Source organism: Pristiophorus japonicus, chromosome 3 (assembly GCF_044704955.1).
Source record: "Pristiophorus japonicus isolate sPriJap1 chromosome 3, sPriJap1.hap1, whole genome shotgun sequence".
In the NCBI taxonomy this organism is placed as follows: Eukaryota; Metazoa; Chordata; class Chondrichthyes; family Pristiophoridae; genus Pristiophorus; species Pristiophorus japonicus.
The window spans coordinates 269,111,110-269,127,380 of NC_091979.1; the positions used below are offsets into that span (position 1 = coordinate 269,111,110).

At 43.0% G+C, this 16,271-nt stretch overlaps 1 protein-coding gene across 4 annotated transcripts in view; it reads left to right on the forward strand.

The window, feature by feature from the left end:
• Positions 1 to 16,271, forward strand: part of LOC139260279 (transforming acidic coiled-coil-containing protein 2-like) — a 179,204-nt gene that overhangs the window by 13,219 nt on the left and 149,714 nt on the right. For all 4 annotated transcript variants that reach the window (XM_070876688.1, XM_070876689.1, XM_070876690.1 and 1 more), the window contains exons 3-4: positions 1,905 to 2,033; positions 4,127 to 4,228. In XM_070876688.1, coding sequence (XP_070732789.1) covers positions 1,905 to 2,033; positions 4,127 to 4,228 — 231 coding nt within the window. The remainder of the gene's footprint in view (positions 1 to 1,904; positions 2,034 to 4,126; positions 4,229 to 16,271) is intronic.

The following is a 16,271-nucleotide window of genomic DNA, read 5'->3' on the forward strand; positions in this document are numbered from 1 at the left end:
GTGCATTAACCAGCTGGGGTCGGGACTTTCGGTGCCCTGCGCAGAAGTCCTGCCCCCACCGCTGAATTGGGCTTACCGCCCCTCAAAGGAAGTGGATGCAATCTTGTGCGCTCCACTTCCTTTGGGGTGGTTCCTGGGATGCTGCAGGGGCGGTGAGTGAAGTGCTACGCGGATGCTCCGCGTAGTGCTGATGCGCTTCAAAGCCCCTCCCCTTCGCTTAAATCCCTTCACCCAAAAGAGAGTGCCGGGCTCCACACTCGGGCCACCATCCTGGAGCCAAAAAAGATGGCTCCCCTTTAAGTAGCGCTCGTGAGCGGATTTCGGCCAGCTTTGCAACCGGTGAAGCTGACGCTGACAACAGCTCACGCCAGCCTTGCGGCCCGTGGGGCAATTTCTCCCCACAGGGCGGTAGGGGGTCGGCGAGGGCAGTGACTGGTTGCTGCGCACGGCAATGATGTCATCGCCGATCGTGTGGGGGCCCGGGGCACTAACCGCGATGGCAGCGCATCTGCAAATTCCCAGTCAATTTCCCGGGAGCTGGCAGTGCCCCCAGCCCTGGACGAAAGGTCTGCTCTGCCCCTAATGCTCTCCGCCTCTTTACCTTTCATTCCTCCTTTAAATAAATACAGGTTATTGTTGTTGATGATCATTATAAAGATTATTGCTGTTATGCCATATCTGTTCACAGTTTGGAGTGGTTGACATTACCTGTGCTTATCAAACGTCACATCATCGGGTCTTGGTAAATTTTGGTATGCTTTTTAGGTGGCATTTCCTGCATGAGACTCCAATGTGTGCATAGAGAAAAGTTCCGAATCGATCTCTATTGATGGTTCATTGGTAAACCCCCTAATGTAGCGCCAACTCATATAAGCAGAAGGTTCCAGGCTTGATTCCTGTGCTAAGAAAAATGATCCAAACTGGGAGAGCAACAATTAGTCTCCAGGGCCCTGAAAGTAGAAAGGTAAAAATTTTGCCATTGTTCCTGCTTGTGGTCTCTTGCCTGTATTCACTGCTGGAAAATCTATGGGGTAGATTTTTGACTTGACTGGCTGGGCGGGTGTGTGTCCTGCTTGATTTGCATTCCATCAAAATTAATAGAATGAAAATTAGGTGGGTTCCATAAAGGACGTGAAATCTGTCCAGCTCAATGACTGCCCCGGCAGTGAAGACAAAAATCTACCCCTGTGCATTTATGGATGTCAGATGAGAACTGGATCCAGCTGAGTGGGGGTAGCCTTCACAGTTGAATCGCCTGCCGAAATTCACTGTCTCGATTCACGCATGAAGATGTGACGTTTAGTTGAGATACCAAAGGGCTGCTGGTGACTGAGGAATCAAATGTGTCTGAGAGTCAGCACCTTCACGAGAGAAAAGGAGAAATGGTAACGAAATTGGATAGGGAAAGTTATTAATCCAAATAATCGTGGATAGGATTCCTCTAACATTTTTACACAAAACAGTTTACATTATGGGTCCTTCTGCAATTTAATATTTAAATAGCAAAATGGCATACCTGCATAGTACACAACAGTGACTACACTCCAAAAGTACTTAATTGGCTGGAAAGCACTTTGAGACTTCCGGTGGTCGTGAAAGGCGCTATATAAATCCAAGTCTTTCTTTTAAGTCACAAGTATGCTACACCTGCTGAGGTCCATTGGTAGCTTTTAGCATTCACCAAGGAAATAAAGGCATCACTGTACAATTGATTCCTCTTGCTTACAAATTTAGTTATTCACTTGTCAGTCATTTTAATGGTACAGTGGTGTCTTTTAAGGTTTTAACTATTTTTGATTGCTACATTGAGTAATTAATAGCGTGGTAAATTGTAACCAGCAGGTTTTTAGGAAGTTAAAGCATGTATTGAGATGTGTTGTTGATCATGTGTTTTTATTTTTCAGTGTTTCTGAGCCTTGTGATTGTGGAGAACGGGTTGGTCCTCTCCCATCTGCGACGACTCCTTCACCCCTGCAATCTGCTGGTACAGCTGAGCCACCCACTGAGGCAACACATTTCCAGAAAGAACTAAAGTAAGTGGTGCAAAATTCTTATCAACAATTTTATTATTCTGAGTGAGGATTGTTGTGTACTTTTGTGTTTTTAACAGGGAAAAAGAGCTATTAAAATAAAGGAATCATTTGTTACATATATGTGACACATGATTTATGTGACACAGGGTAATCTTTTTATTGTCATGTTTCTAGAATTTAAAAAACTGAAGCTGACTATGATCATGTTCAGACATGCAGCCACAATTCACTGCCCTGCCTGACTTAAATCTTGTAACAATTTAGAGATACTGTTCATTTCAGCCTTTGACGGTATCTGCATGTAAAAGCTTTCATTGAGTATATATGTGAAGACATTAGACAGAGGGATACATGGATTCCATCTGCCTGGCTGGAGAGAAATTCAAGTACAATAGCTTCCCAGTGAACCAGATTTCATACAATTTAAACAATTAAGATGTTTTGAAGAACAAGGTCCTGGATTTTGCAGTCAGTGGCAAGCTGACGGTGCTCGGCACTGACCTCGAATGAAGCTGCCCACAAAGATTTAGCGAGCGCTGTGGTGTGGATTTCACCTTTCCTGGTGTTAATTTCATTTTGGCGCTGCGTGTAGAGGACCTCCAGCATCCAGCAACAGTGATGTCATTAAGTAAGCTAAACAGCCAATCTCAAGATAGCAAACCAGGAAATAAAAAGCACTGATTATCCTTTACTTGTTAACATAGAAACATAGAAAATAGGTGCAGGAGTAGACCATTCGGCCCTTCTAGCCTGCACCGCCATTCAATGAGTTCATGGCTGAACATGCAACTTCAGTACCCCATTCCTGCTTTCTCACCATACCCCTTGATCCCCCTAGTAGTAAGGACTACATCTAACTCCTTTTTGAATATATTAAGTGAATTGGCCTCAACAACTTTCTGTGGTAGAGAATTCCACAGGTTCACCACTCTCTGGGTGAAGAAGTTTCTCCTCATCTCGGTCCTAAATGGCTTACCCCTTATCCTTAGACTGTGACCCCTGGTTCTGGACTTCCCAACATTGGGAACATTCTTCCTGCATCTAACCTGTCTAAACCCTGCAGAATTTTAAACATTTCTATGAGATCCCCTCTCATTCTTCTGAACTCCAGTGAATACAAGTCCAGTTGATCCAGTCTTTCTTGATATGTCAGTCCCGCCATCCCGGGAATCAGTCTGGTGAACCTTCGCTGCACTCCCTCAATAGCAAGAATGTCCTTCCTCAAGTTAGGAGACCAAAACTGTACACAATACTCCAGGTGTGGCCTCACCAAGGCCCTGTACAACTGTAGGAACACCTCCCTGCCCCTGTACTCAAATCCCCTCGCGATGAAGGCCAACATGCCATTTGTTTTCTTAACCGCCTGCTGTACCTGCATGCCAACCTTCAATGACTGATGTACCATGACACCCACGTCTCGTTGCACCTCCCCTTTTCCTAATCTGTCACCATTCAGATAATAGTCTGTCTCTGTAAAAAAAATCATTTTACAGAAAGTGAAATAAAAATTGGGACATATACATGGGATTAAGGTAGAAGCTGAAATATCATTAAAAAAAACTTTAAAAAAATTATTTTAAAAATCTATAGGAATTTGTATCATGGAGAATTTTGACATTCCACAAATATAAAATTAGTTTTTCAGGGCCAAACCAATTGTTCAGTAATAGTTATGACTTACTTCGCCGTTAGAAACCCAGTTGCACCTCATTCAACAAGGCTTAACTTTTTGGGGGTTTTTTAACAGCAAGATTAGAGCATATAAAATGTCAAGTCAATTCAAGTAATTTGTAAGATTTTTCATCTGCGAGGACTTCACCAGCGCACCCTGTGGAGGAGCAGGTAATCACTGGCAGCAACTTCTGAATTTCCGTGTTTCCCTGTGCATGTGTGGACGCCAGTAATGACGGCGAACGCTGACAGTTTCGCCGTCATTACAATCACAAATTCTGGGCCATTATGTTTTGCTTTTGCTTATTGATAGATTATGAACTAGTTCACACGATGAGTAAAGTACTGGACCTGCATATTTAAATCTGTGGATCTGCCACAGCAGATGCTGTTCCACTCATGTTTAGCGATCTTTTTTCCAGCAATACTGTGGATAGCGACATCGCAGAATCGATTCCTCCTTCTCCTCCTCCTCCTCTATGCAGTGATACAGATACTCTTGGGGTTGAACACATTTTAATAAGGTATTGCAAATGTATAAAAAGGTGTGTTCTGTGGCATTCAGCCTCACTTATGAAATAGAATGTTTAATTGTTTAGGGTTTGTAACTTTGCCACTGTTATGTGGTTATGATATTTTTTTTACCCTGTATCACCATTTGTGCTTTCTTCAGTCATAAATGTATTCATCATTTGTTACTAGCAATACTGTGCCTTGTGACACCACAGACCTATTCCTCCTGCTGTAAATAGTGATGCAGATTGTGTTGGGGTTAATTCACAGGTGGATTTGCCAAGGTTACTTTCCAGGTTTTGCTGATAATCACATTTTCCAACATAAAGATTTCCTGTAATTGTGTAGAATCCTTAGCTTTATTGTTGACTTCATTATGTGGCAACATATCTCTTATCCCTTTTAATGTTCATTACTGCGTATTACGATGCTACGACCTGCTCAAAGTTGGATTTTAGTTCGGTAGCAAATATTCAGAAGTATCACAACTCCTGTGCAATAAGACAATAGAAAGTTAATTTGTTTCAAGGTCAAACGATGACGAGGTTATATTCTTGTTAAATAAACATTTACACTTATCCTGCTCCTTAGTCACTGGCCACAGCTGTGCCCAAATCAACTCGCATTGCTCAATATTGTGAGGTTCACTTATTAACACACCTGACGCATAGCAAAAGCTGCGTGCGTGTAAGTGACCAGAATGTCAGGTGCCAGCAGCCAGTGAAGGGCTGCTATCTGCTGAAAAAGTACTTTTTTTTTTGTCCAGCTGTGGGCCAATATTTGCCTATTGAAGTATGAGCTATTGAAGGCCTCCTCAGAGGTAATCAGCAAAGTAAGAGTGGTCCTATAACAAGGAGAGAGGCACCCTTGACTGAATTAAAATGTTTTGAAGTGGGCCTCTCCTGCAACACATGTTGCTCAGACAGTCCAGCCATATTATGGGGAGGCCAACTAACTTCATAATTTTGGGGGCTTTGTGCACAATTGATGCCCAGGGTCCTACAGCCTGACTTGCGTTCTGCTCAGTACATTGGGCACCGAGCAGTCCTCCGGCTTCTGCACCTCATAATAGGGGTCCAGTCATATTGGCCCCATGCTTCTCATAAAGCTTTTGACAAATAAATGCAAAGTGAATCATTGCTAGGGTACAGTCATCAACTATGAATGCAAACACTGTGGCAGAACCATAGCAATCGGCCAGGATACTAAGGATATTACCAAACCTTGCATCTTCAATCTGGTTCTACTTGTGGAAAGAGGGTAGAAACACATTACATGCATATAACTTCAGACAATTGCATTGCAAATAAAGAATTAACAAAAAAACTATTGTTACTTTGAAGCACAAGTGAATGGTTTGGCTGTGACAATCCTTTCAACAATACACAGTTGCTATGGGAATAGCAGAATATACCATGATAAAAGTCGTAACTTTCTGTTGTAATCTTTGCAGCAATGGTGATTTGAAGTGTTGACAGAACATTGTTAAACTGATGTAACATTGCATCAACATATAAAACAGAATTTCTCTAATGTTGGAAAATTCGATTATCAGCAAAACCTGGAAAGTAACCTTGGCAGCATGGAGTATGTGATGAGATCACTGGCAGTGATGAGTATTTTCCTGATGCGTATGAGCGGCTGCAAGGCACTGGGGAGCAAGCGTTATCCCACGGGGGAAACAGTGCAGTTAGTAAGGATAGGCAAGTGCTGATTGTGGGGAATTCTGCAGTCAGGGGAGTAGATAGGTCCTTTTGCAGATGTGATCCAGAGTCCCGAATCGTATGTTGCTTCTCAGGTGCCAGGGTTCCAGATATCAGAGTCAATACAAAAGGTTCTGGAATGGGAGGGCAAGTAGCCAGAAGTCGTGGTTTATGTGGGAACCAAGGGCATCGATAGGAGTAGGTTCAAGGAAAGGGATTTTAATGTTAAATTGTGGATTAAAGAGCAGAACCTCCAGCGCAGTAGTTTCTGGATTACTCTATCTGCAATGTGTGTGACCAGACAGGGAGAGCAAGATTAGGATTGTCAACGTGGCAGATGGATGGTGTAGAGGGGAGAGTTTCAGATTTCTGGGACACGAGATGTCCTTCAGCTAAACTGGAGAAGCACCCATGTCCTTGCATAAAGAGTAATGAGAACAGTGGCAAAAGATTTAAATTAGTTAGGGAGGTCGGAAGGGAAAATCTACACTAAGTCAAAAAGTGTGAGAAAAAAAAGATAATTATTTTTTGGGCAAGATGAGGGGTACTTATCCAAATAAAAGTTCTGTACATGAATATACGTGGCATAAGAAATAAAACAAGTCAGTTAGGAGCACAAATTCAGCTTAAAGAGTATGATGTAGTGGCCATTACAATGACCTGGTTGCAAGTTGGGTATGATTGGGAGTTAAATATTCCAGGTTATAAGATCTTTAGAAAAGACGATAAAATTAGGAAAGGAGGATTAGCAGCAATATTGATTAAAAAAACACAATTACAACAGTAAGGGTGATCAGGCAGTGGAACTAAGGAACAATAAAGATTCTGGTAGGAGTTGTCTACAGACCCCCTGATAGCTGTGATGCAATGGGATAATGTATAAATAGAGAGATCAGGGAAGCATGTAGCAAAAACAGTGTGGAGTCCTGCTTTAAATATGTAGATCTGGCTCCGATCACATCATCAGTACACTACTACAGTTTTCCTGAAGCCTGAATGTCCCACCTGTCTATTAAAAACAGCAGGTTAAACATAGAAACATAGAAAATAGGCGCAGGAGTAGGCCATTCGGATCTTCGAGCCTGCACCACCATTCAATAAGATCATGGCCGATCATTCAACCTCAATATCCCTTTCCTGCTTTCTCTCCATACCCCTTGATCTCTTTAGCCGTAAGGACCATATCTAACTCCCTCTTGAATATATCTAACGAACTGGCCTCAATAACTTTCTGCGGTAAAGAATTCCACAGGTTAACAACTCTGAGCGAAGTAGCTTCTCCTCATCTCGGTCCTAAATGGCTTACCCCTTATCCTTACCCCTGGTTCTGGACTTCCCCAGTATCAGGAACATTCTTCCTGCCTCTAACCTGTCCAATCCCGTCAGAATTTTATATGTTTCTATGAGATCCCCTCTCATTCTTCTAAACTCCAGTGAATACAGGCCCAATCGATCCAGTCTCTCCTCATATGTCAGTCAGGCCATCCCAGGAATCAGTCTGGTGAACCTTCGCTGCACTCCCTCAATAGTAAGAACATCCTTCCTCAGATTAGGAGACCATAATTGAACACAATATTCCAGATGAGGCCTCACCAAGGCCCTGTACAACTGCAGTAAGACCTCCCTGTTCCTATAGTCAAACCCCCTAGCTATGAAGGCCAACATGCCATTTGCCGCCTTCACCGCCTGCTATACCTGCATGCCAACTTTCAATGACTGATGAACCATGACACCCAGGTCTCGTTGCACCTCCCCTTTTCCTAATCTGCCACCATTCAGATAATATTCTGCCTTCCTGTTTTTGCCACCAAAGTGGATAACCTCACATTTATCCACATTATACTGCATCTGCCATGCATTTGCCCACTCACCTAACCTGTCCAAGTCACCCTGCAGCCTCTTAGCATCCTCCTCACAGTTCACACCGCCATCCAGCTTAGTGTCATCTGCAAACTTGGAGATATTACACTCAATTCCTTCATCTAAATCATTGATGCATATTGTAAACCGCTGGGGTCCCAGCACTGAACCCTGCGGCACCCCACTAGTCACTGCCTGCCATTCTGAAAAGGACCCGTTTATCCCGACTCTCTCTGCTTCCTGTCTGCCAACCAGTTCTCTATCCATGTCAGTACATTACCCCCAATACCATGTGCTTTAATTTTGCACACTAATCTCTTGTGTGGGACTTTGTCAAAAGCCTTTTGAAAGTCGAAATACACCACATCCACTGGTTCTCCCTTGTCCACTCTGCTAGTTACATCCTCAAAAACTTCCAGAAGATTTGTCAAGCATGATTTCCCTTTCATAAATCCATGCTGACTTGGACCGATCCTGTCACTGCTTTCCAAATGCGCTGCTATTTCATCTTCAATAATTGATTCCAACATTTTCCCCACTACCGATGTCAGGTTTAACCGGTCTATAATTCCCCGTTTTCTCTTTCCCTCCTTTTTTAAAAAGTGGTGTTACATTAGCTACCCTCCAGTCCATAGGAACTGATCCAGAGTCGATAGACTGTTGGAAAATGATCACTAATGCATCCACTATTTCTAGGGCCACTTCCTTAGGTACTCTGGGATGCAGACTATAGGCCGTGGGGCTTTATCGGCCTTCAATTCCATCAATTTCCCTAACACAAGTTCCTGATTAATAAGGATTTCCTTCAGTTCCTCCTTCTCGCTAGACCTTCGGTTCCCTAGTATTTCCAGAAGGTTATTTGTGTCTTCCTTTGTGAAGACAGAACCGAAGTATTTGCTCAATTGGTCTGCCATCTCTTTGTTCCCCATTATAAATTCACCTGATTCTGACTGCAAGGGACCTACGTTTGTCTTCACTAATCCTTTTCTCTTCACATCTATAGAAGCTATTGCAATCAGTTTTTATGTTCCCAGCAAGCTTCCTCTCATACTCTATTTTCCCCCTCTTAATTAAACCCTTTGCCCTCCTCTGCTGAATTCTAAATTTCTCCCAGTCCTCCGCTTTGCTGCTTTTTGTGGCTAATTTATATGCCTCTTCCTTGGATTTAACACTATCCCTAATTTCCCTTGTTAGCCACGGTTGAGCCACCTTCCCCGTTTTATTTTTACTCCAGACAGGGATGTACAATTGTTGAAGTTGATCCATGTGATCTTTAAATGTCTGCCATTGCCTATCCACCGTCAACCCTTTAAGTATCATTCGCCAGTCTATTCTAGCCAATTTACGTCCCATATAATCGAAGTTACCTTTCCTTAAGTTCAGGACCCTAGTCTCTGAATTAACTGTTTCACTCTCCATCTTAATAAAGAATTCTACCACATTATGGTCACTCTTCCCGAAGGGGCCTCACAAACAAGATTGCTAATTAGTCCTTTCTCATTACACATCACCCAGTCTAGGATGACCAGCCCTCTAGTTGGTTCCTCGACATACTGGTCCAGAAAACCGTCCCTAATACACTCCAGAAAATCCTCCTCCACCATATTGCTACCAGTTTGGTTAGCCCAATCTTTCTGTAGATTAAAATCGCTCATGATAACTGCTGTACCTTTATTGCACGCATCCCTAATTTTTTGTTTGACGCTGTCCCCAACCTCACTACTACTCCCACTCGCGTTTTCTGCCCTTTGGTATTCCGCAGCTCTACCCATACAGATTCCACATCATCTAAGCGAATGTCCTTCCTTATTATTGCGTTAATTTCCTCTTTAACCAGCAATGCTGCCCCACCTCCTTTTCCTTTCTGTCTATCCTTCCTGAATGTTGAATACCCCTGGATGTTGAGTTCCCAGCCTTGGTCACCCTGGAGCCATGTCTCCATTATCCCAATTATATCATATTTGTTAATAGCTGCCTGCGCAGTTAATTCGTTCACCTTATTACGAATACTCCTCGCATTGATGCACAGAGCCTTCAGGCTTGTCTTTTGAACACACTTTGTCCCTTTAGAATTTTGCTGTAATGTGGCCCTTTTTGATTTTTGCCTTGGGTTTCTCTGTCCTCCACTTTTACTTTTCTTGTTTCTATCTTTTGCTTCTGCCCCCATTTTACATCCCCCTGTCTCCCTGCAGAGGTTCCCATCCCCTTGCCATATTCGTTTAACCCCTCCGCAACAGCACTAGCTAGCAAACACTCCCCCTAGGACATTGGTTCTGGTCCTGCCCAGGTGCAGACCGTCCCGTTTGTACTGGTCCCACTTCTCCCAGAACCAGTTCCAATGTCCCAGGAATTTGAATCCCTCCCTCCTGCACCACTCCTCAAGTCACTTATTCATCTTAGCTGTCCTGCTATTTCTACTCTGACTAGCACGTGGCACTGGCAACAATCCTGAGATTACTACCTTTTGAGGTCCTACTTTTTAATTTAACCCTTAGCTCCCTAAATTCAGTTTGTAGGACCTCATCCCGTTTTTTTTACCTATAACGTTGGTACCTATATGCATCACAAAAACTGTCTGTTCACCCTCCCCCTCCAGAATGCCCTGCAGCTGCTCGGAGACATTCTTGACCCTTGCACCAGGGAGGCAACATACCATCCTGGAATCTCAGTTGCAACCGCAGAAACGCCTATCTATTCCCCTTACAATAGAATCCCCGACCACTATAGCTCTCCCATTCTTTTTCCTGCCCTCCCGTGCAGCAGAGCCACCCACGGTGTCATGAACTCGGCTGCTGCTGTCTTCCCCTGATGAGCCATCTCCCCCAACAAAAAGGTGTATCTGTTTTGGAGGGAGATGACCGCATGGGACTCCTGCACTGCCTTCCTATTCCTGTTCTGCTTGATGGTCACCCATTCCCGATCTGCCTTTGTAACCTTTACCTGCGGTGTGACCAACTCACTAAACGTGCTATTCACGACATCCTCAGCATCGCGGATGCTCCACAGTGAATCCATGTGCAGCTCCAGTGCCGCTATGTGGTCTGTCAGGAGCTGCAACTGGATACACTTCCTGCATACATAATCATCAGGGACACTATCCCTGATTTCCCGCATGACATGGGACTGGGCTCTCCTGCCATGACTTAACCCTTAAATTAATTTAATTTGGCAACTATGTCAAAGGTTACTTACTTATTTAAAAAAAAGAAAAAGATAAAGATAAGGAAAAACTACTCACCAATCACCAGCCAATCACTTACTCCCTTGGCTGTGATGTCACCTTTCGATTTCTTTTTACTTCTTTTTTTGCTCTTTCTCCCTGCAGCAGCTTGCTGCTGTGCCTTTAGTAGGCCTCTCACCTCTCGCCGCTCGCTGCTCCACCTCCCAACTGCTGCTCCCGACGCTGCTTATCCTTTAGTAGGCCTCTCACCTCTCGCCGCTCGCTGCTCCACCTCCCAACTGCTGCTCCCGACGCTGCTGTGCCTTTAGTAGGCCTCTCACCTCTCGCCTCTCGTTGCTCCACCTCCCAACTGCTGCTCCCGACGCTGCTGTGCCTTTAGTAGGCCTCTCACCTCTCACCTCTCGCCGCTCGCTACTCCACCTCCCAACTGCTGCTCCCGACGCTGCAGTGCCTTTAGTAGGCCTCTCACCTCTCGCCGCTCGCTGCTCCACCTCCCAACTAAAATTACATTGGAAGGCAATGGCATCGGAGAGATTAAATCTCCGATTTTAACTGCCCATTGAATAGGGTTAAAATTGGGTTCAAAGCAAGTAGACATGTGACTTTCGTTTTAAAAGTGTGGTCTAGTTTTGAACCCAGGTCCTCGAGGTGAAAGTCCAAAGTTCAACTGACTGCATCAACCAGTTGGTTATAGTTGATAGCCAGTTGATATTACATTTTTATTTTTTCGTGACTTGTAACTTTAATACTGATACAATTTATGGGAATACACACATTATTTTTCCTTAAATGTTAATTACTAAATATCAAAACATGTTTTTTTTAAACTGGTGCGTGGCGAGCTCCAGGCGGGGTTTTCATACCTCAGGGTTTTATTTCGCATTGGATAATCTTCTGATTTATTAGAGTACAGGTACAATGTCGAGAATCTGGAAGCCTCGGGACCGATGCCGCTCTGGATTCTGTGTATTTCTGGACTTCGGAACGTCTTTTCGACATCCCAAGTCCAGAAACACCTGGGCCAAGGTAGGTAGGTAGGGGAGTGGGGTTCGAACGGGGGCGGGGGGGGGGTTGTTGAGCGGCGGTGGGGTGGGGGGGTGTCGAGCGGCGGCAGGGGAGAGGTTGGTGGCGTCCCGAGGCAGTTAAGAGGTTGGTGGCGGCCCGAGGCAGTTAAGAGGTTGGTGGCGGCCCGAGGCAGTTAAGAGGTTGGTGGCGGCCCGAGGCAGTTAAGAGGTTGGTGGTGGCCCGAGGCAGTTAAGAGGTTGGTGGCGGCCCGAGGCAGTTAAGAGGTTGGTGGCGGCCCGAGGCAGTTAAGAGGTTGGTGGCGGCCCGAGGCAGTTAAGAGGTCGGCGGTGGCCCAAGGCAGGGATCCGGATTCTGAAACATTTTCCGGATTCTGGACGACCCCACCACTGATCGTCCCGGTGTCCGCATTCCAGAACGGTACGGATTCCGGAACTCCGGATTCTCAACGTTGTACCTGCATTACAAACTATTAAAAAGTATATGCAGCACAAAAACAGGCCATTCGGCCCTACTGGTCCATATGCTGCTGGTTATGTTCCACACGGACCTCCTCCCACCCTTTTTTTAACCCCATCACATATCCTTCTATTTCTTTCTCCCTCATGTGCTTATCTAGCTTCCCCTTAAATGCACCTATGCTGTTCGCTCAACTCCTCCCTGTGGTCACGAGTTCCACCTTCTAACCACTCTCTAGGTAAAAAAGTTTCTCCTGAATTCCCTCCTGGATTTATTAGTGGCTATCTTATATTTATGGCCCGAGTTCAGGCCTCGCCCGCAAGTGAAAACATCTTCTTTAAGATTATAAAAGGGTTTGATAGAGTGGACGTAAAGACCTCTATCAGATCACCCTCAGCTTTCTCTTTTCTAGAGAAAAGAGCCCCAGCCTGTTCAATCTTTTCTGATAGCTATAACTTTTCAGCCCACATATCATCCTTGTCAGTCTTTTTTGCACCTTTGCCAGTGCTTCTATGTCCTTTTTCTATTATGGAGACCAGAACTGTTAACAGTACTCCAAAGTGTAGTCTAACCGAGGTTCTGTACAAGTTTTCTCCAGAAGTGAACCCTGGTGCTGGTTTGCTTTTTTTATGGCTTTATTAATGTGCATTGCTACTTTTAGTGATTTGTGTATCTGTAATCCCAGCTCTATCTGTTCCTCTATGCCATTTAGACATTTATTTTCAAAGGTGTATTTGGCTTCCTTACCAAAATATGCTTTAAAAAAAAATCATTCACGGGATGTGGGCGCCGCTGGCAAGTTGAACATTTATTGCCCATCCCTAATTGTCCTTGAGAAGGTGGTGGTGAGCCACAATTTCAGAGGGCAGTTAAGTCAACCACTTTGCCAGACCAGGTGTGCATGGCAGATTTCTTCCCTAAAGGACATTGGTGAACCAGATGGGTTTTTACAACAATCCGGTAGTTTCATGGTCACCATTACTGATTATTGCAGTCCTCCTCTGTGTGAACTACTTCCCCTAATTTGCTGTCATCCTCAAATTTTGAAATTGTACTTTTGATTCATTTATGTTAATGGTGAACAACACCAATCCTTGTGGAACACCACTTCCCAGCATTTGCCAATCTGAGTACTACTCTCTCTGTTTTCTGACTTGTAGCCCGCTTGCTATCCATTCTGCTACTTGTCTCCTGACTTCACACGTTCTAACCTTAGTCATGAGTCTACTATGTGGTACTTTATCAAAGGCATTTTGGAAATTCCAATATATAACGTCAACTGCATTACTCTTATCTACCCTTTCTGTTACTTCCTCAAAGAATTCAATCAGGTTGGTCAAGCAGGATCTTCCCTTTTGGAATCCATGTTGACTAATCTTTATTATATTTTCTGTTTCTTGATGTTTTTCTATTTCATCTTTGAGTAAGGTTTCCATTATCTTTCCTACAACTGATAAGCTAATTGGTCCATAGTTCCCAAGACTTGTTCAGTCTCTCTTTTTATATATAGGAATCTCATTAGCTGTCTTGTCAGCTCTCGGATGAATTTCTAATGTATTTGATAAATATGTAATAATGCCTCTTCTATTTCTTCCCAAACTTCTGCTAATATGCACGGATACGATCTATCCGGTTGAGGGTTTCATCCTCTCTAAGATTGTTTAGTTTTTCAATGATCTCCCTCCCCCTTTCTATCTTAAATGTTTTTATCTTTCTTGATCTCTTCTTGTAATGGCATACCCACCATGTTAGTCTCCCTGGTAAATACCGAGGCAAAGTAATTATTTCATATATCTGCCATCTCACTGTCATTATCTGTGAGTTTATCATGTATATCCCTTCGTGGCCCTATCCCTCTCCTGATTTTGCTTTTGTTACTTATGTGTCTGTAGCAAAGTTTTTTTTTATTCCTTGATAATTTAATTTCATAGTTTCTCTTTGCTTTCCTGATGGTTTTTTGACTTAATTCTTAACCATTTTGTAATCCCTTTTGTCATCCTCGGCTTTATTGCCTATGTATTTAGTGTATGCCTTTTTCTTTCGTTTCAATTTTACCCTTATTTCTTTCTTCCTCCATGGTGTGTCAATACTGGCTAGTTTCTTCTTGCTTTTTAATAGGATATATTTTTTTCTGAACTCTATTGATCATTATTTTAAATGTTTCACACTACTGTTCTATTTCTTTGTCAGTAAATATTTCCAGTTTACTTTCCCTCGTTGTATTCTCATTCCCTTAAAATCAGCTTTTTTCCAATTTATTACTTTTGTCTTTGTCTCACTTATGTCCTTCTCAATCTTTATCATAAACCTAATTGTGTTTTGATCATTATTGCCTAGATGTTCTTCTATAGCTACCTCTCTATCTGTTCCAGTTCACTTCCCATTACTAGATCCAGCAGTGCTCCCTCTCTTATTGGGCTTTTTACATACTGAGTAAATCTGGGTAAATTATCTTGTCACTTTCGTGTTGATGTGCACTCAAAATCAAAACAACAATGCATCAGCAAGAAAATGGCAGTAGAACTGCACCCTTCGACTCGCCCGAAGTTGAACTTTTGTTCAGTAATAAAGTTTTAGATGTAACGGATTGGGAACAATAAGACATATAAATTTGAGGTCAAGTGACCAGATTTTCAATTGCTCTGGTAAAATACATGTTGCTCTCCATATATTTCAATCTGTAGGTATATGTAAAGAGGGTAATTTTATGGATTTGCGCTCCTGGATTTGACAGCCAGAAGCACAAACAAAGAATTTAGGAACCCACTCCCCTGATTTTCTGTCTATTATGGATGGAGAATTGTGGCGAGTGTATACTCACATTCGCAATATGAATCAATTCACTTTCCTCTGTTGGATAGAGAATTAATTGCTACCCATGCTCTCCAGTCTATCCTAACTGCTGAAAAGATGTCTAAAGAGGGCATATGACAGATGAGAAAAGCTGGTTTTCAGTGGATGCACATTGTACACTGAAAACCGGCTTTTGTGATGGCTTCCCAGGTCCGTACACACTCAGTACGGAACCGGGAAGGCTGTGATTTCTGGGCCATAGTTTGTTGCAGAAATGTAAGAAATTATATCCAGTTTGTTTAAGTCAGTGAAGGTTTCATTACCATACAGTACTTTTATAGAGGATTTGTGATACTACTCCATATAGTTGGTGGAGAAGAACAGGAAATATATTTGCAACCAGTGAGCCTCTGGCTGAAGCAAAATTAAGATATTTGTGATACTGTGTTTGAAAGAAGTAACAAACTGTGAATCTGATGAGTTGTTTGAAATACTTTGAGTAAGTTTATATAACTGTTTGTGGAATCATGATTCAAAACAAGCCATCTACAAATCCATAAGTAAAAGTACCATCGCTGTACCTTGAAAGGAGAGGTTATAATTCAATGACCCTCCAACATTTTTCATACAGTCAAACCATCCACTTGCATTGTGCAGGACAGTGGTTTTACTGCAGTCTTTTTCCATGTGGTGTTTCTGAAGAAGTTAATCAGTGCAACCCTCATACATAAATTTCTATTTGAAGATACCATTGTTTGAGCTTTTCACATCAGTAGCTGAATTGCCAGCCTGAGTCTATTTTAGGAACTGCAATCACCATTGGCAACATCTTAGCCTTACAATGGTGTGATTCAGAAGAAAGGACCCCAAAAAGAAAAGAGTTATCATGTTATGATGTGAACTGCTGCATACTAGGAAACAGGAGAAGCTGAGATATGGAGAAAGATCACCATGAGTATATCTCGGGGCCAGCCTTGACATAAAGATGTTTGATTTTTTTCTGCAGATTATTATAAGGTGGTATAAAATGATGAC